This window comes from Ascidiella aspersa, chromosome 1 (genome assembly GCF_963924565.1).
Source record: "Ascidiella aspersa chromosome 1, kaAscAspe10.2, whole genome shotgun sequence".
Taxonomy (NCBI): Eukaryota; Metazoa; Chordata; class Ascidiacea; order Phlebobranchia; family Ascidiidae; genus Ascidiella; species Ascidiella aspersa.
In genome coordinates this window covers 16,602,727-16,619,328 of record NC_139447.1, presented here as the reverse complement: position 1 = coordinate 16,619,328, position 16,602 = coordinate 16,602,727, and the positions used below count along the sequence as shown (strand labels likewise).

Below are 16,602 nucleotides of genomic sequence, written 5' to 3'. Positions count from 1 at the left end.
TTGTCTACAAAAGGCTTGCGGCAACAAACTCTCATTAAAAAAGGAATTGTCTTCGAACGTTTAGTGTTAGTTTAGTATTGTAGAAAACACATGTTGATTGTGTTTATTTTTTATTTTGATATATATTTATTTCTGTGGTATTTCCTTATCAGTGGTAGTTTATCAGTTTGTTAAAACAAGTTACGCATAAGGTTTTAACAATTTAAGAAATAATGATTTATTTAAGTTGGACTTGTTTAATTCTCTCACTTATTGGTTTGTCAAACGCGTATTTGTCTTGTAAAACTTCGTCCTACCCAAAACGTCCTTGTGTCAAACCATTTATTCTCCGCCGAGAACAATGCGTTCGAATGTAAGTGAGCAAGTCAATAGAGTTATCAGTTACGTATATTTAAATCTGTTTTATTAATTATTGTCCCACAAATTTACTTCTACCATTTTTCTAGGAAGTGCTGCTTTGATGAAGATATTGAAAATCCATTTTTGAGATGCTATCGTAAAGGTAATGAACAAGTAAAATAGAAAAGTTCAAAAATAATACAATAAATAAAAAGATATATAAATATTGTTAACGTATATTTATATATCCTTCTAAAATGTAATAAAACCTTTAGGAAAACTTACGAGAACATTTTTTCAAACCACTGGAAAACCATATTTACTTCAATCAAAAGATAAAGACGAAATAATGTCTGGCGATGGTGATTCTTCGGTAGACAGCCTGCCTCGAGGTAGCGACTCTTTGCATTTGGTTTTGGTTTGTTGTCATTGTACATTGTAAATGTTTTATTTTTTCTAAATGTTACGAAAAACGTTGACTATATGGGCTTGGGATGTTTCGAAACAAACAATGAGGTACTAATATTAAATATACTGATTTTGCATTTTAGGTAAAAAGGGTTATGAAACAAAATGTTGTTAACGTGGTCGAATTTAAATTTTTAGTTTTGGTTCATCTGATATAATCTATGTGACAAAAGTGAGGCGTAGCTTAAGAAAGGTTTTACCTTGATAGACCCTATGTTATAGGTTAAACCAGTGGTTCTCAACCTTTTTGCTTTTGTGGCCCATTTTCGTTGCACAAAAATTCTGTGGCCCAAAAAATGTTTATGAAAGAACAAACTATAAAAAGGTTTAGCACAAAAAATAGTGGAGCATATATCAAAACAGATTATTATTTATTCAACCATACATTAGTGAGGTGCTTGCTTCTGAACAATAGATTTATGTTTCATTTACATTCCAAGCCATTATTCCTGTAAAATTAGGTGTAGTGACACAAATGAAACTAAATTCTTCAATAAATCTAGCTTTTTTAAAATTGGTCTGTGGCCCACCTAAAAAGTTTTCATGGCCCACCAGTGATCCATGGCCCACTGGTTGAGAACCGCTGGGCTAAGCGATCTAAAAAACGTCCTGACACTTTAAGCAATACAAGAAATCAAAATTCACAAACTTTGTCTAAATAGAACTTTATTAAATTTTGGGATAAATGTAGTTCTGTTAATGACAATATGCAATACTAATACGAAAGACAGTATACAAAGACGCCGTAAAACTTAAAAGTAATTTATAAAAATGTAAAATAGTCACGTTATTGAGAACCTTTACCACCACTTACATGTGACTGACAGTGAAAATTTTTATATTTATAGTACGTTGTCATGCAACGGTAACTAACACCAAAACCGAGCCCGTTGGGATAATTACCCACACGTCGGAATATGTCTTAAATTGCCTATAAGTGATATAGAATAAAAAAAATAAAAATATGCCTAAACACAAAGAAATGTCTGGAGAAATACCGTGTAAGGCTAAGTAGTCATAATGACGCCATCCATATTCGTTATTGAATAGAAAATTAAAATACATTTAAACGCCCAAGATTGTTCTTACATAAAATAATATATTGAGTGTAACACAAAAGTCTAATAAACCTAACCAAACGACAACGAATCGATGATGTCATTAAAAAAGTTCTATCTACTCCAATTATTCAAATTTATCGTAGGCTATAAGGCAGGGGTTCTTAAACTTTTTTTGCCACGGACCCCTAATTTTTTTTTGCCTTGCGTGGAACACGGTAGGCAAGAAATTTTCAAAAATGATGCCATAGTCCTGAGAAATAAGCATTTTTTTTAGTCCACAAAAAGTGAAAGCAAAATGGAGTCTAAATGCATTCAGTGCATAACCGTTTTAATTCTTAAATATAGACTAATATTGTAACTGATCCTTTATGTACCCCCTAAAACTAGTTCACGGACCAATAAGGGGTTCATAGACCCCAATTCAAGAACTCCTGCTTTAAGGAGTGGTTAGATATGGAATCTAAATCACAAACGCTTAAATCATTAATTTGGTAACTGCATGAAACAATGCACGATGTTGCTATAACGTCAAGTGTTTCAGCTATTGACAATAAAGTTCAACAACCATTCAAAATTGACAATAAAGGCTACGTTTCGTTAATTAGCCATAGATAGCGGAATTGGTGGTGTCATGTCTACATAAAATTTGTTGGACAAAAAACTTAGTTAGCTTAAATCAATTATACTAAAAAATGACGCTATATTGACATTGAAAGCTTTAGCTCTGGGGACAAACGTGTATTAACAAGAAAGAAATGAAATATAAGCCATGTAAACAATAAACTAATTAGCGAAAGTCTCCTACGCTAGGATCAAAACAGTTATATTTGAAATCGATAATCTCAGACTCAGTGACACAAACTGCTAGCAATATTTATGATGTTGATGTTTACTTTTAAAATTGAATATAAGCAGTTATTTGTTTTTTTTTACATACGTAAAACAGTGACGTTATAATGACGTCAGGTATTGTTTTATTAAGTTGTTGTGTGCTTTTCGAGTTTCCCTAGCATATGTGGCCACTCCTAAGTCTATATACGCTAAACTGCAAATTTTACGACATTCTAAGCAGTCTTTGTTGACGACGCATTCATGACGTCTGATAGATCGAAAATGACTTTTTTGTTACACTTATCATACATTTTATTCAGAAACCATTCTGATTAAGTGTCTATCGGCATTTTGATATTTAATCCAATATTATATGGATGGTGTCATGAAATATGAATTACATCATGCAAATATATGAATCTTATTATGTTCATAGAGTGTCTTAATTCATTTTATTAAAAACGTTTTCGCCCAAAGGCGTCGTGCGTCCCATCGCACCCTCGAAAATAAAAGTTCGGGCAACCTAAACGATAAAAAGTTTTTTGCGCTTTGTGCAAATCGATATCGTCGTAGCTTTTGAGTTTTGAAAGTGACACCTGTCTAATCTAAAACTTCAACAAAATAAACGAACTGTGTGGTGAAGGTTTACTTTACTTTTTATGACGCCTCGTTTTGATATAACTATTGCGACGTCACATTTTAACGTAACTTTATGACTTCACGGTATGACGTAACTTTGTAACATAATCTCTGAAAAATTGTCAATCCTAGGTCTGCACCTGACATTTGTCTTAGGTTTTGTCGCGAAAAACACTTCGCGTCCGAAAAATACCTGCAACTGTTTAAAAGTGGGCCCTGCTGATTACTTGTAAAATTCATAAAAATAACCAGTAACTATAATATATTTTTATTTGGTTTAAATTTGTAATTTTTTAAAACGCATTTTTTATAATGCGTTGTAATTGTTTTTTAAAACAAATTTAATAATGTTCTGGAAAGTTTGTAAAGACAATCTAAATTATTGCATATCGCGTCGGTTTCGAAAAACTGATTTAGGAGGATACGTCCAGGGGCGTATCCAGAAACATAAGAAGGGGGTCCCGAATTTTTAACTTAGAGAATTCTTGTTTCAGTTAAAAAATGCCGCTTTTTACACCAACATCGGATATTAGTGCAGACGAGACATTAGCCTAACTAGCCTAAATTAGCCTAACTCGGCGTTTTTAGCGAGAAAAAAAAAAGAAGGCTTGAGTTAGCGTTGTCATTAGTCGAATACACCCTTGCTAATCAGCCAACCTGAACGAATCACCAAAGGCGAAACTGAAAAAATATCCTGCGATTGCGGCTCGACCAAACAAGGTACACAAAACGACGTTTTGTGTTTGATTTGGTTTCGCATTATAGCTTAAGACGCGTGACCGAATTACATTAAAAACATTGCCGCTTTGGAAAGTTTGTTGACAAAAACAAACAACAAATATATCACTTACCGGTACGAAAAAGAAGGGGTCCGAAGCCCCCAAACCCATACGTCACTGATCACGTGACGCATGTCGCAAAAGAAAAAATATAGAACGTTGCGTTAAATGGATAATTTGGTTAAAACATCAAGTGGTGCATTTGATCTCAAGTAAGGTCAAGTGCACCACACCCCTACCTTTCCCCAGTGACCACTCCTGATTTGTCTAAACACGCGTGTTGGCTATATAACAGCAGGGGAGACATTGGCCACCCTAATATCTACCTCTACTAAATCGATCCTGAACAAGTGTCACGGCATTTCAAAGTGCTTATTGTCAGGTCTCTAGATTTACTCTCTATTCCAAAGTTCAGCATAGCTCCGCTTTCAATGAATACAGCTTACAGCGCAGCAAAACACGTCGCGAAAGTGCAATATAATTCTTGTGTTTAGTTGAGTGTAATTACGCGTTAATATAGCACAAGAGCTACTCCGTTGGGGAGTAGCTGGTCAGTTCCCGGCTTCGGCAAGCAGGACGCATAGGAAGATAAGGAAATGTGCTAAACCGATTTTAAGCGAGATTTCGTCTACAGGCGCGAAACAAACATGTTATGATCACAAATACAGATGCTCGATTTTCTACACGTGCATTAAACTATTGCACAAAAAATATTGAAAAGAACAGAAAAAAAGATTGTTGCTCAATTAATACAAATACTGACGATAAAAATCACCTAATTTCGATTTTTTACCCAAGTATCTTTAAACTTTTCTCCTCGTGCGGAATTCCCCCGTTTAAAACCCTATTTACTTATAACTAGGGCGATTATTTTTCGACCTAAACAATGATAATTTTTTACAAATTTTAACATAAAAATATATTTGTTCATAAAATTTGGACCTATGAGAAATGCATTGATTTAAACAACATATTGTTGTTTTGAAGTATTGCATCATTTTGGCTTCGTCAACTGCAGCTCCTTAGCCTAATGTTTTACTTTACTGACTGAGTGACTGGCTATACTGGTCGAACACAAATCAGTTAATTTTAGGGGTTTATGCAGAACTCAGGAAAATGCTTATAGTTGATATTTTGAAAAAAGGTAAACAACTATAAAAATGCCAAGGAAAACAAAACGCTGGTTATTCAAAGAATGTTTTGTAAACAGTTGAACTACAAGGTAAAAAATTGCACAAAATCGATCAAGACCTAGCATATTATCAAAATAGAAAATGGAATAGTTGCAAATCACAAGCGAAAAAAGCAAAATACTGTTTAATACATTTGTTCAAATCAGAAGTACACAACTATACCTGCACGAACTTGGCGCGCTGGAATAGGTTTTGGGCAATATCTCCGAAAGTTGTGACGATACAGAGTTGAAATTTTTACACAGTCCTTGTATTGGTTACATCTTTCCAGCAATCACACTTTTAACAAAAAATATTGAAAAAAAATTAATATTCAAAAATATGAATATTAATATATATTAATTACGAAAGGCGTTTTTTCGAATTTGGGCAGTTATGAATTTTCAAAGAAACAGTAAACACCCAGTTCGAATGAATTTAAACATGATTTATGTCTCATTTTGAAGGTGGTGCCTCCTAGTTTATATCGTTAAAATTTGAACTTGTTGGCTCAACAGTTAAGGGTTAATATCGCTGAATATTAATATTCATATTTTTGAATATTAATTTTTTTTCAATATTTTTTGCTAAAAGTGTGATTGCTGGAAAGATGTAACCAATACAAGGACTGTGTAAAAATTTCAACTCTGTATGCGCCAAGTTCGCGCAGGTCACAACTATATAGCAAAATAACTTAAGTCCAAGTCTAGTCTTTTTGAATAAAAACTAAGTCAAGTCTCAGTCAAGTCATAGAGCAAGTCAACTTCAAGTCCAGCCCTTGTCAAAAAAATAAAACTTCAAATTATGAAAACGGCAAACTCCTCCTATTATTATGAGCAACTCAAGTAAAATAACATAAAGCAACATATTACAAGCAAATTCTTTTATGTGCAAAGATTGGAAAAAATAGCACAATTTTATAAATAATTGCTTAATTAAAATAATTTATTTTAACCCAAGTCATTTGTCCAAATGACTTAAGTCAAGTTAAGTCATTTGCTTAAAAGCATTAAGTCAAGTCAAGTCATTTAAAAACAGTGACTCAAGTGCAGTCATTGACTTAAGTCATTACAACACTGCTATATAAGCCTTAAGCAAAAACAAAGTTCCAGCTAAGCGATTTATGTGCTATTATAGTTGAAAATAAACAAAAAAAAGGCTAAAATCACAAAATTTTTAATGGCTATAATTTTCAGTGCTGCAATCTTTTGGCGGGGAGCAGAAGCATCTTGGTTCAAAGATTTTGAAATTTTGTGATCCATATGAGGGAAATGAAATATGTATATCCGGAAAAGAATTAGAAAGGTAAACTATTTTTAATATTATTCAACTGTACTATTAATAAGATTAGGGAGAATACTGATGCTATACAGCCTAGTTAGGTTATATATGAAATGGGTTATTCAATGTTAAATTGTACACTGTAACTGGCAAACTGGGTTGTTCCTAAGCAAAAATTTACACTTGCCAGCCGGCGAGCGAGCGGCTATCAATCAACACTTACCCGGACGAAGTAACACTCGCCAATTTAGTTGGCACGCAGTTTGCAAATCTCCATCCTAGCACGGTCGTTTTCTTCTTGGGTTATCATTAACCTGTTTTATGGTTTCTATGCGTAAACATTAGTTTTTATAAAATTCTGGCCGTTTATTTCCTTGTATGGATTAACAAATTAATGACCCATACAGCAGTTTACGGTTAAAACAATGTTTTTTAGCCAAAATAATTTTTACAATTTTTGGTGAAAAAATCACACTGACAATTTAGTAGCCACGGCCTGCCTGTTTTCCATTTTTTTTCGTATTCTAGTCTTTCTGTGCTTGAAGGACATTTCACTACATGTTGCTTCTTGCCACACAAAATGCCACATTTCGCCTAACACTATAGTTACTGGTTGAACAACAAATAACGACAAAATAATTGTAAATTTACAACTAAACCATTCTTTTGTATTAGTTAAAAACCATATGCACCAGAGGTTCTGTGCTGCGCGACGCTCTATATGGGGTTGTTTTGATTTTTCAAGGGCGTCCGCAATGGTTTTAATTTGTATCTAAACATAAATTGCTCCAAAGTTGTCAATGACCGGGTTAAACATTAAAAAATTAACAACGTTTAAATTAAACAATGAACCTCATAACTATTTACCACTGCAGCAATGACGTCTTTGATTGTTTGGCTGTAAAAGTTTTTTTAAAACGTTACAAAGCTGACTTCGATTAACCTTATTTGTGTAGTGTTGAATGAGTTGGCGCCTTTGTGTTTAAGGAAATAACTGGCGTAATATTTTGCTTGTGGTGCTTAACACAAGTTGTCTTACACCAACTAATTAATTTTTTCGCCAAAGCCACTCGCCAGTAGTGTGATTGGGTATCAATCAGCACTCGCCCATAGTGATTTGCAATCGCTTTGGCAAGCGTACACGTGCTTAATCCCAACCCTGCAAACATTTTAGGCTACACTAAAAACAAGTTTGTTTAAAAAAAATTATGCATCTTGATGTTTGTTTATTTGCCATAAGTTCAATAAAGAGTTGTTTATATTAAACTAGTTCTACTTTTATGAAGATGACAACTCTTCCAAACAGAGCTATATATAGTTTTACAAATTTAGACCATTCAACCACTGGTTGCAATTGACATTATTCTTACATTTTATGTTGTTCTTCGTTTATCGTGATATTTCGGGTGTTGGGTGTATTATGGGAGTGTTTTAACATTAGTGGGGCTCCAAAGGGCACAGGCTATGCTCCCCCCCCAAAAAAAAAATATATATTTTGTGGCAAGTACTTTGCATGAATCTTTTTTGATTTTCTAGAAGTTTGTTTTATGGAAATCTACCCAGCCAGGCCAGTGCACAGTGCATACCAAGCTATTTAAAAAAGAAAACAAGTACAGATGCAAAATTGCAATCTTATTAATATCTAGGATTTATATAAACTGGCAAGGAAAGTCTTAAAGTGTAGATCTAATTTAAAAAAAATATTGGTTTATTTGGTTTAAAACTTCAATTTAGAAGACATGAAAAATTGGACACACAAAAAATTGTACATTGCTTGTGCTCAATATATTGACATTTATCAAGATGCTTTTTACAAACAGTTATGAGTATTTTTAATCGACAGAAAACATGCAATGGTATGCGCCAAGACGTATTTAAAAACGTGTACAAAATACTATCAAACAAAAGTAGAAAGCAAATGATTCCTGCAAAGCAATAAAAAACGTTGTAGTTACATTGATTAAGTTGGTAAAAAATACAGTTTTGGGGAGGTGGACATGGGCCCAAACAACAAGAAACTAGTTAAGATTTGGAGCATTTTGCAAAATTGTAAAATAATTAATATACCATTTTTTGCAGTCACTTAACTTTATATGTGCAATTTTGATGTACAGCATGGGACAGAACAGCAGAATTAACACCAAAAGTAGAATTTATGTTATAAAGAAAACACTATGCTGGTATTTTGCATTTACATGATAAAAATAGGCAAAAAACAACTTGGGGACATTGCCTCATGAAAAAAAAAAATATATTCATGAGGCCAGGTCCAATATATTTTTACCGATATATATCATTGTCAGCCCATCATTATTTTATTTATCGGAACTAGTTCCTTCTTACTTTCACCACTGGTCTTTGTGAAATAATACATATATGTTAACTTACCAGATAAAATTCTAACACACTATTTGACAGGTGTGGCCAACTAGTCAGAGACCAAGCCACATTTCTAACTTGGTTAAGAACCACACCTTGAACATTGACAGAACTGAATATCACCCTTATTCTTCCTGACTTTACATTTAAAAAACATGCCTTTTCTGAGCTAATGTTATTTTTTAGGTTTGTTTCAATGAAGAAAGGGATAAACAATTTTAAAATATTAATTTATAACAAAATGTTTGTTAAGATGTCTGTGTTAAACCCTCATTTATGTTTTTATTAATATAATTAAAAGATTTTTCTGTGATAATATGAATGTTAGTGCAAATGTATAACCTACTTTAAAATACTGTAAAACTTAATATTCCCTTATAACTTATATATACATATAACTGTATATTATATGTACCTTAGTTTGTTGTTTTTATTGAAGGTCAACATGCGAAAGATTAAATTGTTGCTGGGATGAAATCAAAATGCTTTGCTATAAGGCAACTAATTATGGTAAATTTTTTTTTTAAAGTATTGTTTTGAGTAAAAACTGAGGAGAATATTAGTCTATTCAGAGCTATGACTAAACATTATTCCTTAAGCACTGTTTATTTTTTTTGGTTTTTAATTGCCGAATTAAGTTTTAATATTTTTTTATATTTCTATACATTTTTTTTAAACTACACCTTAAAGATGTTTGTATCCCAAACTTAAATACATTTTATTGATAATCTTTTGTCATTATCTTTCAGTAACACACCTGAGGCAATCCTGTGCCCCTGGCTTTAAGAATCCACCACGTTGTGATGGTAAGTTAAACAAGACTATTTTCATAAATATAAAAAAAGTTTTAGTTCAGTGCTATTTACTATAGCGTTTTAATTTGTTTGTAATTTATTTTTTTGTAGATATCGATGAGTGTGACTCAAATCCATGTTTGTATGGTGGAATTTGCATCAATCAAATAAATGGATATGTGTGTGAATGTTTACAACCATCAATTGGGCCCAATTGTGAAAAAGGTTTTCGTTTTAAATCAATATCTATTTTTTAAATATTATTAAATTAATAAGCATTTATATTACTCGACAGCTTGTGATTCTAAACCTTGTAAAAATGATGGATTGTGCCAAAATGTTTTGTTGTCCTATGTGTGTGTTTGCCCATCTGGGTTTATAGGAAAGAACTGTGAAATTAGTAAGTTTCATTGCAAAATTGTTTGCACAGCCAAATAATAGTAGAAAAAAAAGTGTACTGCTTTGTTTGCAGGTAATAATTTATGTCTTCCCAATCCATGTACAAATGGTATATGCATGGAAACAACTGATTCTTTTTTGTGTAACTGTGATCCTGGTTGGATAGGAACAAATTGTGACATAGGTATATTGAAGCTTTTATTTATCTAGATTAATTATTCAATATTTAAAAAATAGGTTTTTACTTTTTTAAGTTTTACTACATAATTAATTTATTAGCAGGTGACTTCAAATGGTGATAAAAATGCCCTTATCAGAATGTGTCTTTTGGAAATAATTAGAGATCAACTTAGTATTATTTAATATTTTTTAAATTTACATAAATTTAAACGAATGTTATATTAGATTTAAAATGTTTTATTTACAGATAACAATGAATGTAGCTCTAGTCCATGTCAGAATGGTATGTGCTCTGATGGAGTTAATTCATACTCCTGTACCTGTACTGCTGGGTATAATGGATTAAATTGTGAAACAAGTATGGTATTTGATGGTGTTATATAAATAGTGAAATATTTTATGTGGTAAACTTTTTGTGTTACATTTCAATATAGATGTAGATGAATGCACCAGTAATCCATGTGTAAATGGAGTTTGTGTTGATGAAATTAATTCATTCACGTGTCGTTGCTCAGCAGGGTATTCTGGAATAAATTGTGAAACAAGTATGTCCAATTTAATGTTTAACATTTTGGGTTAATGTGTTTGCTCAGAATATATATAACAGTGTTGTATATATACCTTCAAAAAGGTTAAATGTGTTGTCCTCAGATGCATTTCAGTGTCCTATGAATAAAAATGCTCTTGTACAATAATTATAAAATCCTTATTTTTAACACATTACGAATAACTTTCGAACACTTAGCAACTGGACCTGTAGAAATTAGTTAACTTGCTATTTAATATTATTACCAGGGAAAGAATAGCATGCAAAAAATGTCCCATCAGTTATTTATTAACCATCACACAAATCAGTTCCTATTTTTACCTATTTTTAGACTAAATACATTTCAATCACGTGATTTAGATTGGTATGTTGCATTAAAATTATTATTTACTATGCAATAATGGTGGAAAATTTATGTTTTAGATGAGTAACATTACAATTATTGCTTTAAATAACATAGTTAAACAAAGGTAATTTCAATAAAAAAAAAAATTATCAAATTCTCCCTAAAGAGTATTGTTGAGTCCACATGCTTTAACTAGATTTATCTTATTTTCTGGTCAGCATACTATAAAACATTCTAAAACTAATATATTCTAGAACAGGGGTTCTTAACCTTTTTTGTATGTTTTACCCCTTTAACAAAGATGAATATCAGATTTACCCCCCATTATATAAAAAAGTTCTCATCTATTGGAAAAAGGAAAGTAACAAATTACACCAGGTATAATCAATGCGACGGGTTCCCTTGCGTTTGGCAACGAGTTGTTGTCAAAACATTCCAGTTTGGTCTATTTTTTTTTATGTCAGACTGGACAGTTTTGACTGAAAAACGCTAGTTTTTGCTCATCATAATTGGATGAGAATTTGCAAGGTGCCTTTTTAAAAGAGTCGGTTTCATGGTACTGTTTAAAAATGTTTCCACGCATGAGATACACTGAGGAACTTAAAGACCATTCTCAATAAAATATGTAAATCTAAAATTAAAATAATTTTTCTGGTATTTCTCTTCTTTTGGGAGACGCCATTTTTAAGATTACATTTTTTGTTACCTTTACAGACTATAATAATCAGTCAATGAGTTGTTTAAAGCCTTTAAACTAACTTGGCCAGTTAAGCCGTACCCAGTGACAAAATTAGGCAATCACATCTCGCAGACACGTTCTCCAGTGGTCTCCAATCTTTGAAATAAGCGACCCCAATTTAAATAAGATGTAATCAGAATTTACATTGCGACCCCATTTTGGAGACAATTATAGGCAATGTTAAAACAAGTGCTAGAATGCAGCAGAACGGGCACCTACTTCGAGGAATGTATTCATAATGACCAGTAAAAAATGTTTTTAGCGATAAGCCTCTTCGCCTGTTTGTGTTTCTAAGTGTATATGCTTTCTAATTTGCCCTGTGGAATGCAACCTCAGAAAATGCGGATGTTTTACTAGAAATCAACAGCATTTGTTATGATGTTACAAATGAGGGACGATTTTAAACATCTCCGTCTACTGTCTACGTTTGACACACTTGTACATGTAACTTGGTGTGGTTTCAGAAAAAGTGCAACATTTGCTGCGCTAAATCAAAATCACAAATTTTGTGAAATGACTGATATAGCAGCTCTTTAAGAGCTAAAACAGCAATTTTTATGTAGAAGATGCACTCAGTCATGTTTATTAGTGGGACCTCATTGTAAAGAAAACTAAATACATAAATCGTACTAAAACATTACGAATATGGTGAGTTATGGCGACCCCACAAAAATTTTAGACGACCTCACTTGGGGTCGCGACCCACAGGTTGGAGACCACTGCCTTAATCTATGCCGTGACTGCCGAAGAACCTGATTTATGCAAACAGTAAATGACGTAATAATGAAGTAACTGAAAGATAAGAATATTGTCAAGAAACTAAAAAAATGATCAATTAGCGAAGCATAACGTTATCGATACAAGGCGATAAAAAATCAATAGGGTACTAGGCCATCTTTAAAAAAGCAGTTCTAGGAAACTATGCTACCAATACCTACAGCTGGCACTATTTTTCTGTCTCGTCAGCTGATGTGGATATTTCAATTGATAGCTAATTTACCCCCTAAAGTGAGGAAATTTACCCCAGGTTAAGAAAGGCTGTTCTAGAACTTAATATATAAAATATAACTAATATAATATATAGGCAAATATTTAGCATTGTCCAAATAGGATTCAAAAAAGTATATGTTTAAAAATGTGTTGGACTATAATGTTATACTAGCAAAAGGAATTACACATTAACACATATATGCCACCCCATCTACATTTAATTGAATTTACTCTTTAAAGTAAGCCACCAAGAAGTACACCATATGCGTGATATGCTAACTGTAAAATAATAAATAATAGTACAACTTTTTGAAATAATTAAAATGAATGCTAGCAATATGGTTAGAATTTATACAACATGTATTCAGTAATTTGTACATATTTTAAATTCATAATACTATTTGTTTTTTGAATGAATATATAATTTTTTGACAGATGTTGATGAATGTGGTTCAAATCCTTGTGTAAATGGAAATTGTGTAGATGCGATTAATTTATACACATGCACTTGTATAGCTGGATACACTGGAACCAATTGTGAAACAGGCAATTATTACTAATATGCATAAAATTTTAATAAAATATTATGATTCTAATCAAAAATTTTTTTACACCTTTAGATATTGATGAATGCAGTTCTACTCCTTGTCTCAATAATGGAATTTGTATTAACAGTATTAACTCTTATCAATGCAATTGCCCACTGGGATTTACTGGAATTAACTGTGACACAGGTCATATGTTTTTCCAATATTAAAGACAAGCTTTGAGCAGTATTCCTTCTAATTTTTTACCATGTGTGTAGGTGTTGAAAATTTTGCGCAATTGCCCAAAATCAGTGCAGTCACCATTATACCACCTATTAGGAATCTGCTTCAGTTAAAAAAATGCTGTTTTTACACCAACATGGGATATTAATGCACGAATAACAAAACAGAAAACTATGTAATGAATAAGAAAAATATATATATAAAAAATATCCTGCGTTTACAGTCGAATCAACAAGAAATGAAAAACAGCTTTTTGCGTTAGCTTAAGACGCGTGACCCTATTACTTAAAAAACATTGTGAATTCAGAAAGTTTGTTAAAACCTGACAAACAGGAACAAAAAAGTAAGCAATTTATTTCTGAAACTTTTTTCTTTCGCGCAACTCAGTTTGGAACCGGTATTACGTTTTCATGAACATCGCGCAAGGTAATTAACTTTCATTCCGGGGACAACGCAAATTTTGCCATTTACAAGTTAGAATTAAACTGGTAAATACTCTATTTAACCCGGACAACGCTGAAATTTTTTTCTAATAAGGTATAAAATAAAACACATACAAAAAAAGATGACACATTTTTATGCAGGTAGCTCATATAAAGTTCATTTGGGCACTTTTTTTGCCGTATGTAGCTCGGATAAAATTAATTTGGAGTAGCTTGAACAACACTCAATTGGCTCAGATAAAATTAGTTTGGGCACTTTTTGAAACTTAAATTAAGTGAACATGGAGTACATAAGGTATAATATTCGATTGCAAAATATGTTCATGTGGATTGTTGTCTCCAGGAGATGACTGGAGATTAAATGATATAAAAAAAACAGCATTTACTTTTTTTGCTTGTGAACTTTTGTAAAAAAAGGCACAAGTGCTCAAAATTTTATGCAAATGCACTTAGCGGGAACACTGACTCTTCCACTAAATAAAATGACTTATTGTGGCTAAATTATTTGGATTTCTATAATTTTGCAGTTGTCAATAATTGTACCCCAAACCCCTGCAACAATGATGGAACATGCACTACTCAAGGAAATTCATATACATGTACCTGTTCATCTGGTTGGACTGGTGTTAACTGTAATACAAGTCAGTAAAGATATACATATAAATATTTTATTGTTGCTATGCCCAAATCTTCCATAAAAGAATCAGCACACCAAGCCATAAGGAAGCTGGTCTGTTTTTTACAGTCATTTTCTACATTTAATAGTGGTTAAAAAAAGGAACATTTAAAAGGTAAAAAGACAGCAACAAAAACTTTGATACAACATTGTTTCTACACTATATTTAAATCAAGTCATGTAGTTTTACAAAAAATAATTATGTCATGTCAAGTCCTTTCTGAACTCTGCTATGTCCAATACTTCAGTAACACAAACTTTTTAGCAATATTGAATGAAATCCAATATTTTTTATTTTGCAGTTTGTATTTCATTTATTAATACTAACTTAGTGTCACCATGTTATTGTTTTTGCCATCACAAATTAAATAATTAGGTTGAAATGATACACCCAAAAGCCATTGCAGATTCACCGAATCTGTCGATCGATGATGCAAGCAGAGCAGACTATAAAAACAACTAGCCTGCAGTAAGGTTCGAACTCACGACCTCCGGTCAAGCCGGGACCGTCGCTCTACCAACTGAGCTATGCAGGCTCAGAAGGGAACGAGTCGAGAAACAACCATACGCCAAAGCTTGCTCAATTTGTTAGTACAGCAACTTCATAATGAAGGGGATCGCCAGTATCATATCATAATACAATGAAAAAACTAATAATACGTAAGCCGTTATCATTGGTCAAAAAGCAGTTTCAGAAGGGCTAGATCTCAGTTGTAAGCACACATATATGTGTGTACATATGTTTCATTGTATTACGATATGATACTGGCGATCCCCTTCATTATGAAGTTGCTTGACTAACAGATTAAGCAAGCATTGGCGTATGGTTGTTTCTCGACTCGTTCCCTTCTGAGCCTGCATAGCTCAGTTGGTAGAGCGATGGTCCCGGCTTGACACCGGAGGTCGTGAGTTCGAACCTCACTGCAGGCTAGTTGTTTGTCTAGTCTGCTCTGCTTGTATTATTGATCGACAGATTCGATGAGTCTGCAATGGCTTTTCGGTGTACTAATAATACATAAGCAGTTATCGTTGGTGAAAAAGCAGCTTCAGAAGGGCTAGATCTCAGTTGTAAGCACATATATATGTGTGTACATATGTTTCGTTGAAATGATATTAACAGTATTTAACTAAATGGCTTTAAATATTTTAGAAGAGACACACAAATTGAGCATTTTCATAAATTTTAAGTCTTTTTTAAAATGTTGGATACAACTGATCTATAGAAAGTATTTTATTCACAAACAATTTTATTCACAATAGAATAGTAACACATAGCATGTAAAACAAATTTAAAAATTTTTGCAAGATTATATATATATATTTTATTTACGTGTATTAATACTAAATTATTGAGTTGTTTTTTTTGCTTTACATAACAGACATTGATGAATGCAGTTCTAATCCATGTATAAATGGAAATTGTGTTGATGGTATCAATTCATTTACATGTACATGTTCAACTGGATATACTGGAACCAATTGTGAAACAAGTACATAAAATTATAGGTTAACGTTTCTCAACGTGCTTTAACATCTGTAGTTTTAATCAATGTACATTTTATTCTAATACGAAAAAAATGCTTTAAAATTGCACTGATAAATACTTTTAGTTTACTATCGAATGTTAATTCAACGCAATATTGGAACATTTGTTGTCTATCACCCCTGTTATCAGTTATGGAATTACCTAAAAATACCTTTGTAGAATTTGCTTAACAGCAATAGGCACTAGGTAGTTCAATGAGTTTGTAATTATATGGGATTTCCAC

The 16,602-nt window shown here is 32.4% G+C and overlaps 2 protein-coding genes across 3 annotated transcripts in view; both read left to right on the top strand.

The window, feature by feature from the left end:
- The first annotated feature begins 217 nt into the window (after positions 1-217).
- LOC146168085 (uncharacterized) lies at positions 218-6,883 on the top strand. The gene is made up of 4 exons (XM_083386206.1): positions 218-352; positions 447-502; positions 615-757; positions 6,761-6,883. Coding segments are annotated over exons 1-4 (324 nt in total). The 5' UTR covers positions 218-350.
- LOC146168084 (uncharacterized) overlaps positions 5,012-16,602 on the top strand; it is an 18,077-nt gene continuing 6,486 nt past the window's right edge. Inside the window, exons 1-13 of one of the 2 annotated variants that reach the window (XM_083390857.1) lie at positions 5,012-5,339; positions 6,486-6,594; positions 9,389-9,459; positions 9,699-9,755; positions 9,855-9,968; positions 10,039-10,143; positions 10,216-10,326; positions 10,570-10,680; positions 10,757-10,867; positions 13,380-13,490; positions 13,565-13,678; positions 14,685-14,798; positions 16,213-16,323. In XM_083390857.1, the coding sequence (XP_083246983.1) occupies positions 9,432-9,459; positions 9,699-9,755; positions 9,855-9,968; positions 10,039-10,143; positions 10,216-10,326; positions 10,570-10,680; positions 10,757-10,867; positions 13,380-13,490; positions 13,565-13,678; positions 14,685-14,798; positions 16,213-16,323 (1,087 nt within the window). In that variant the 5' untranslated portion in view covers positions 5,012-5,339; positions 6,486-6,594; positions 9,389-9,431. The remainder of the gene's footprint in view (positions 5,340-6,485; positions 6,595-9,388; positions 9,460-9,698; positions 9,756-9,854; positions 9,969-10,038; positions 10,144-10,215; positions 10,327-10,569; positions 10,681-10,756; positions 10,868-13,379; positions 13,491-13,564; positions 13,679-14,684; positions 14,799-16,212; positions 16,324-16,602) is intronic. The other variant, XM_083390858.1, reaches the window with a different exon arrangement.

Bases quoted from the DNA above. Each gene is read 5' to 3' on its own strand.
- LOC146168085 (XM_083386206.1), top strand. The intron at 503-614 runs GTAATGAACAAG...TAAAACCTTTAG, and splicing joins TTTGAGATGCTATCGTAAAG to GAAAACTTACGAGAACATTT. The intron at 758-6,760 runs GTTTGTTGTCAT...TACACTTGCCAG, and splicing joins ACTCTTTGCATTTGGTTTTG to CCGGCGAGCGAGCGGCTATC.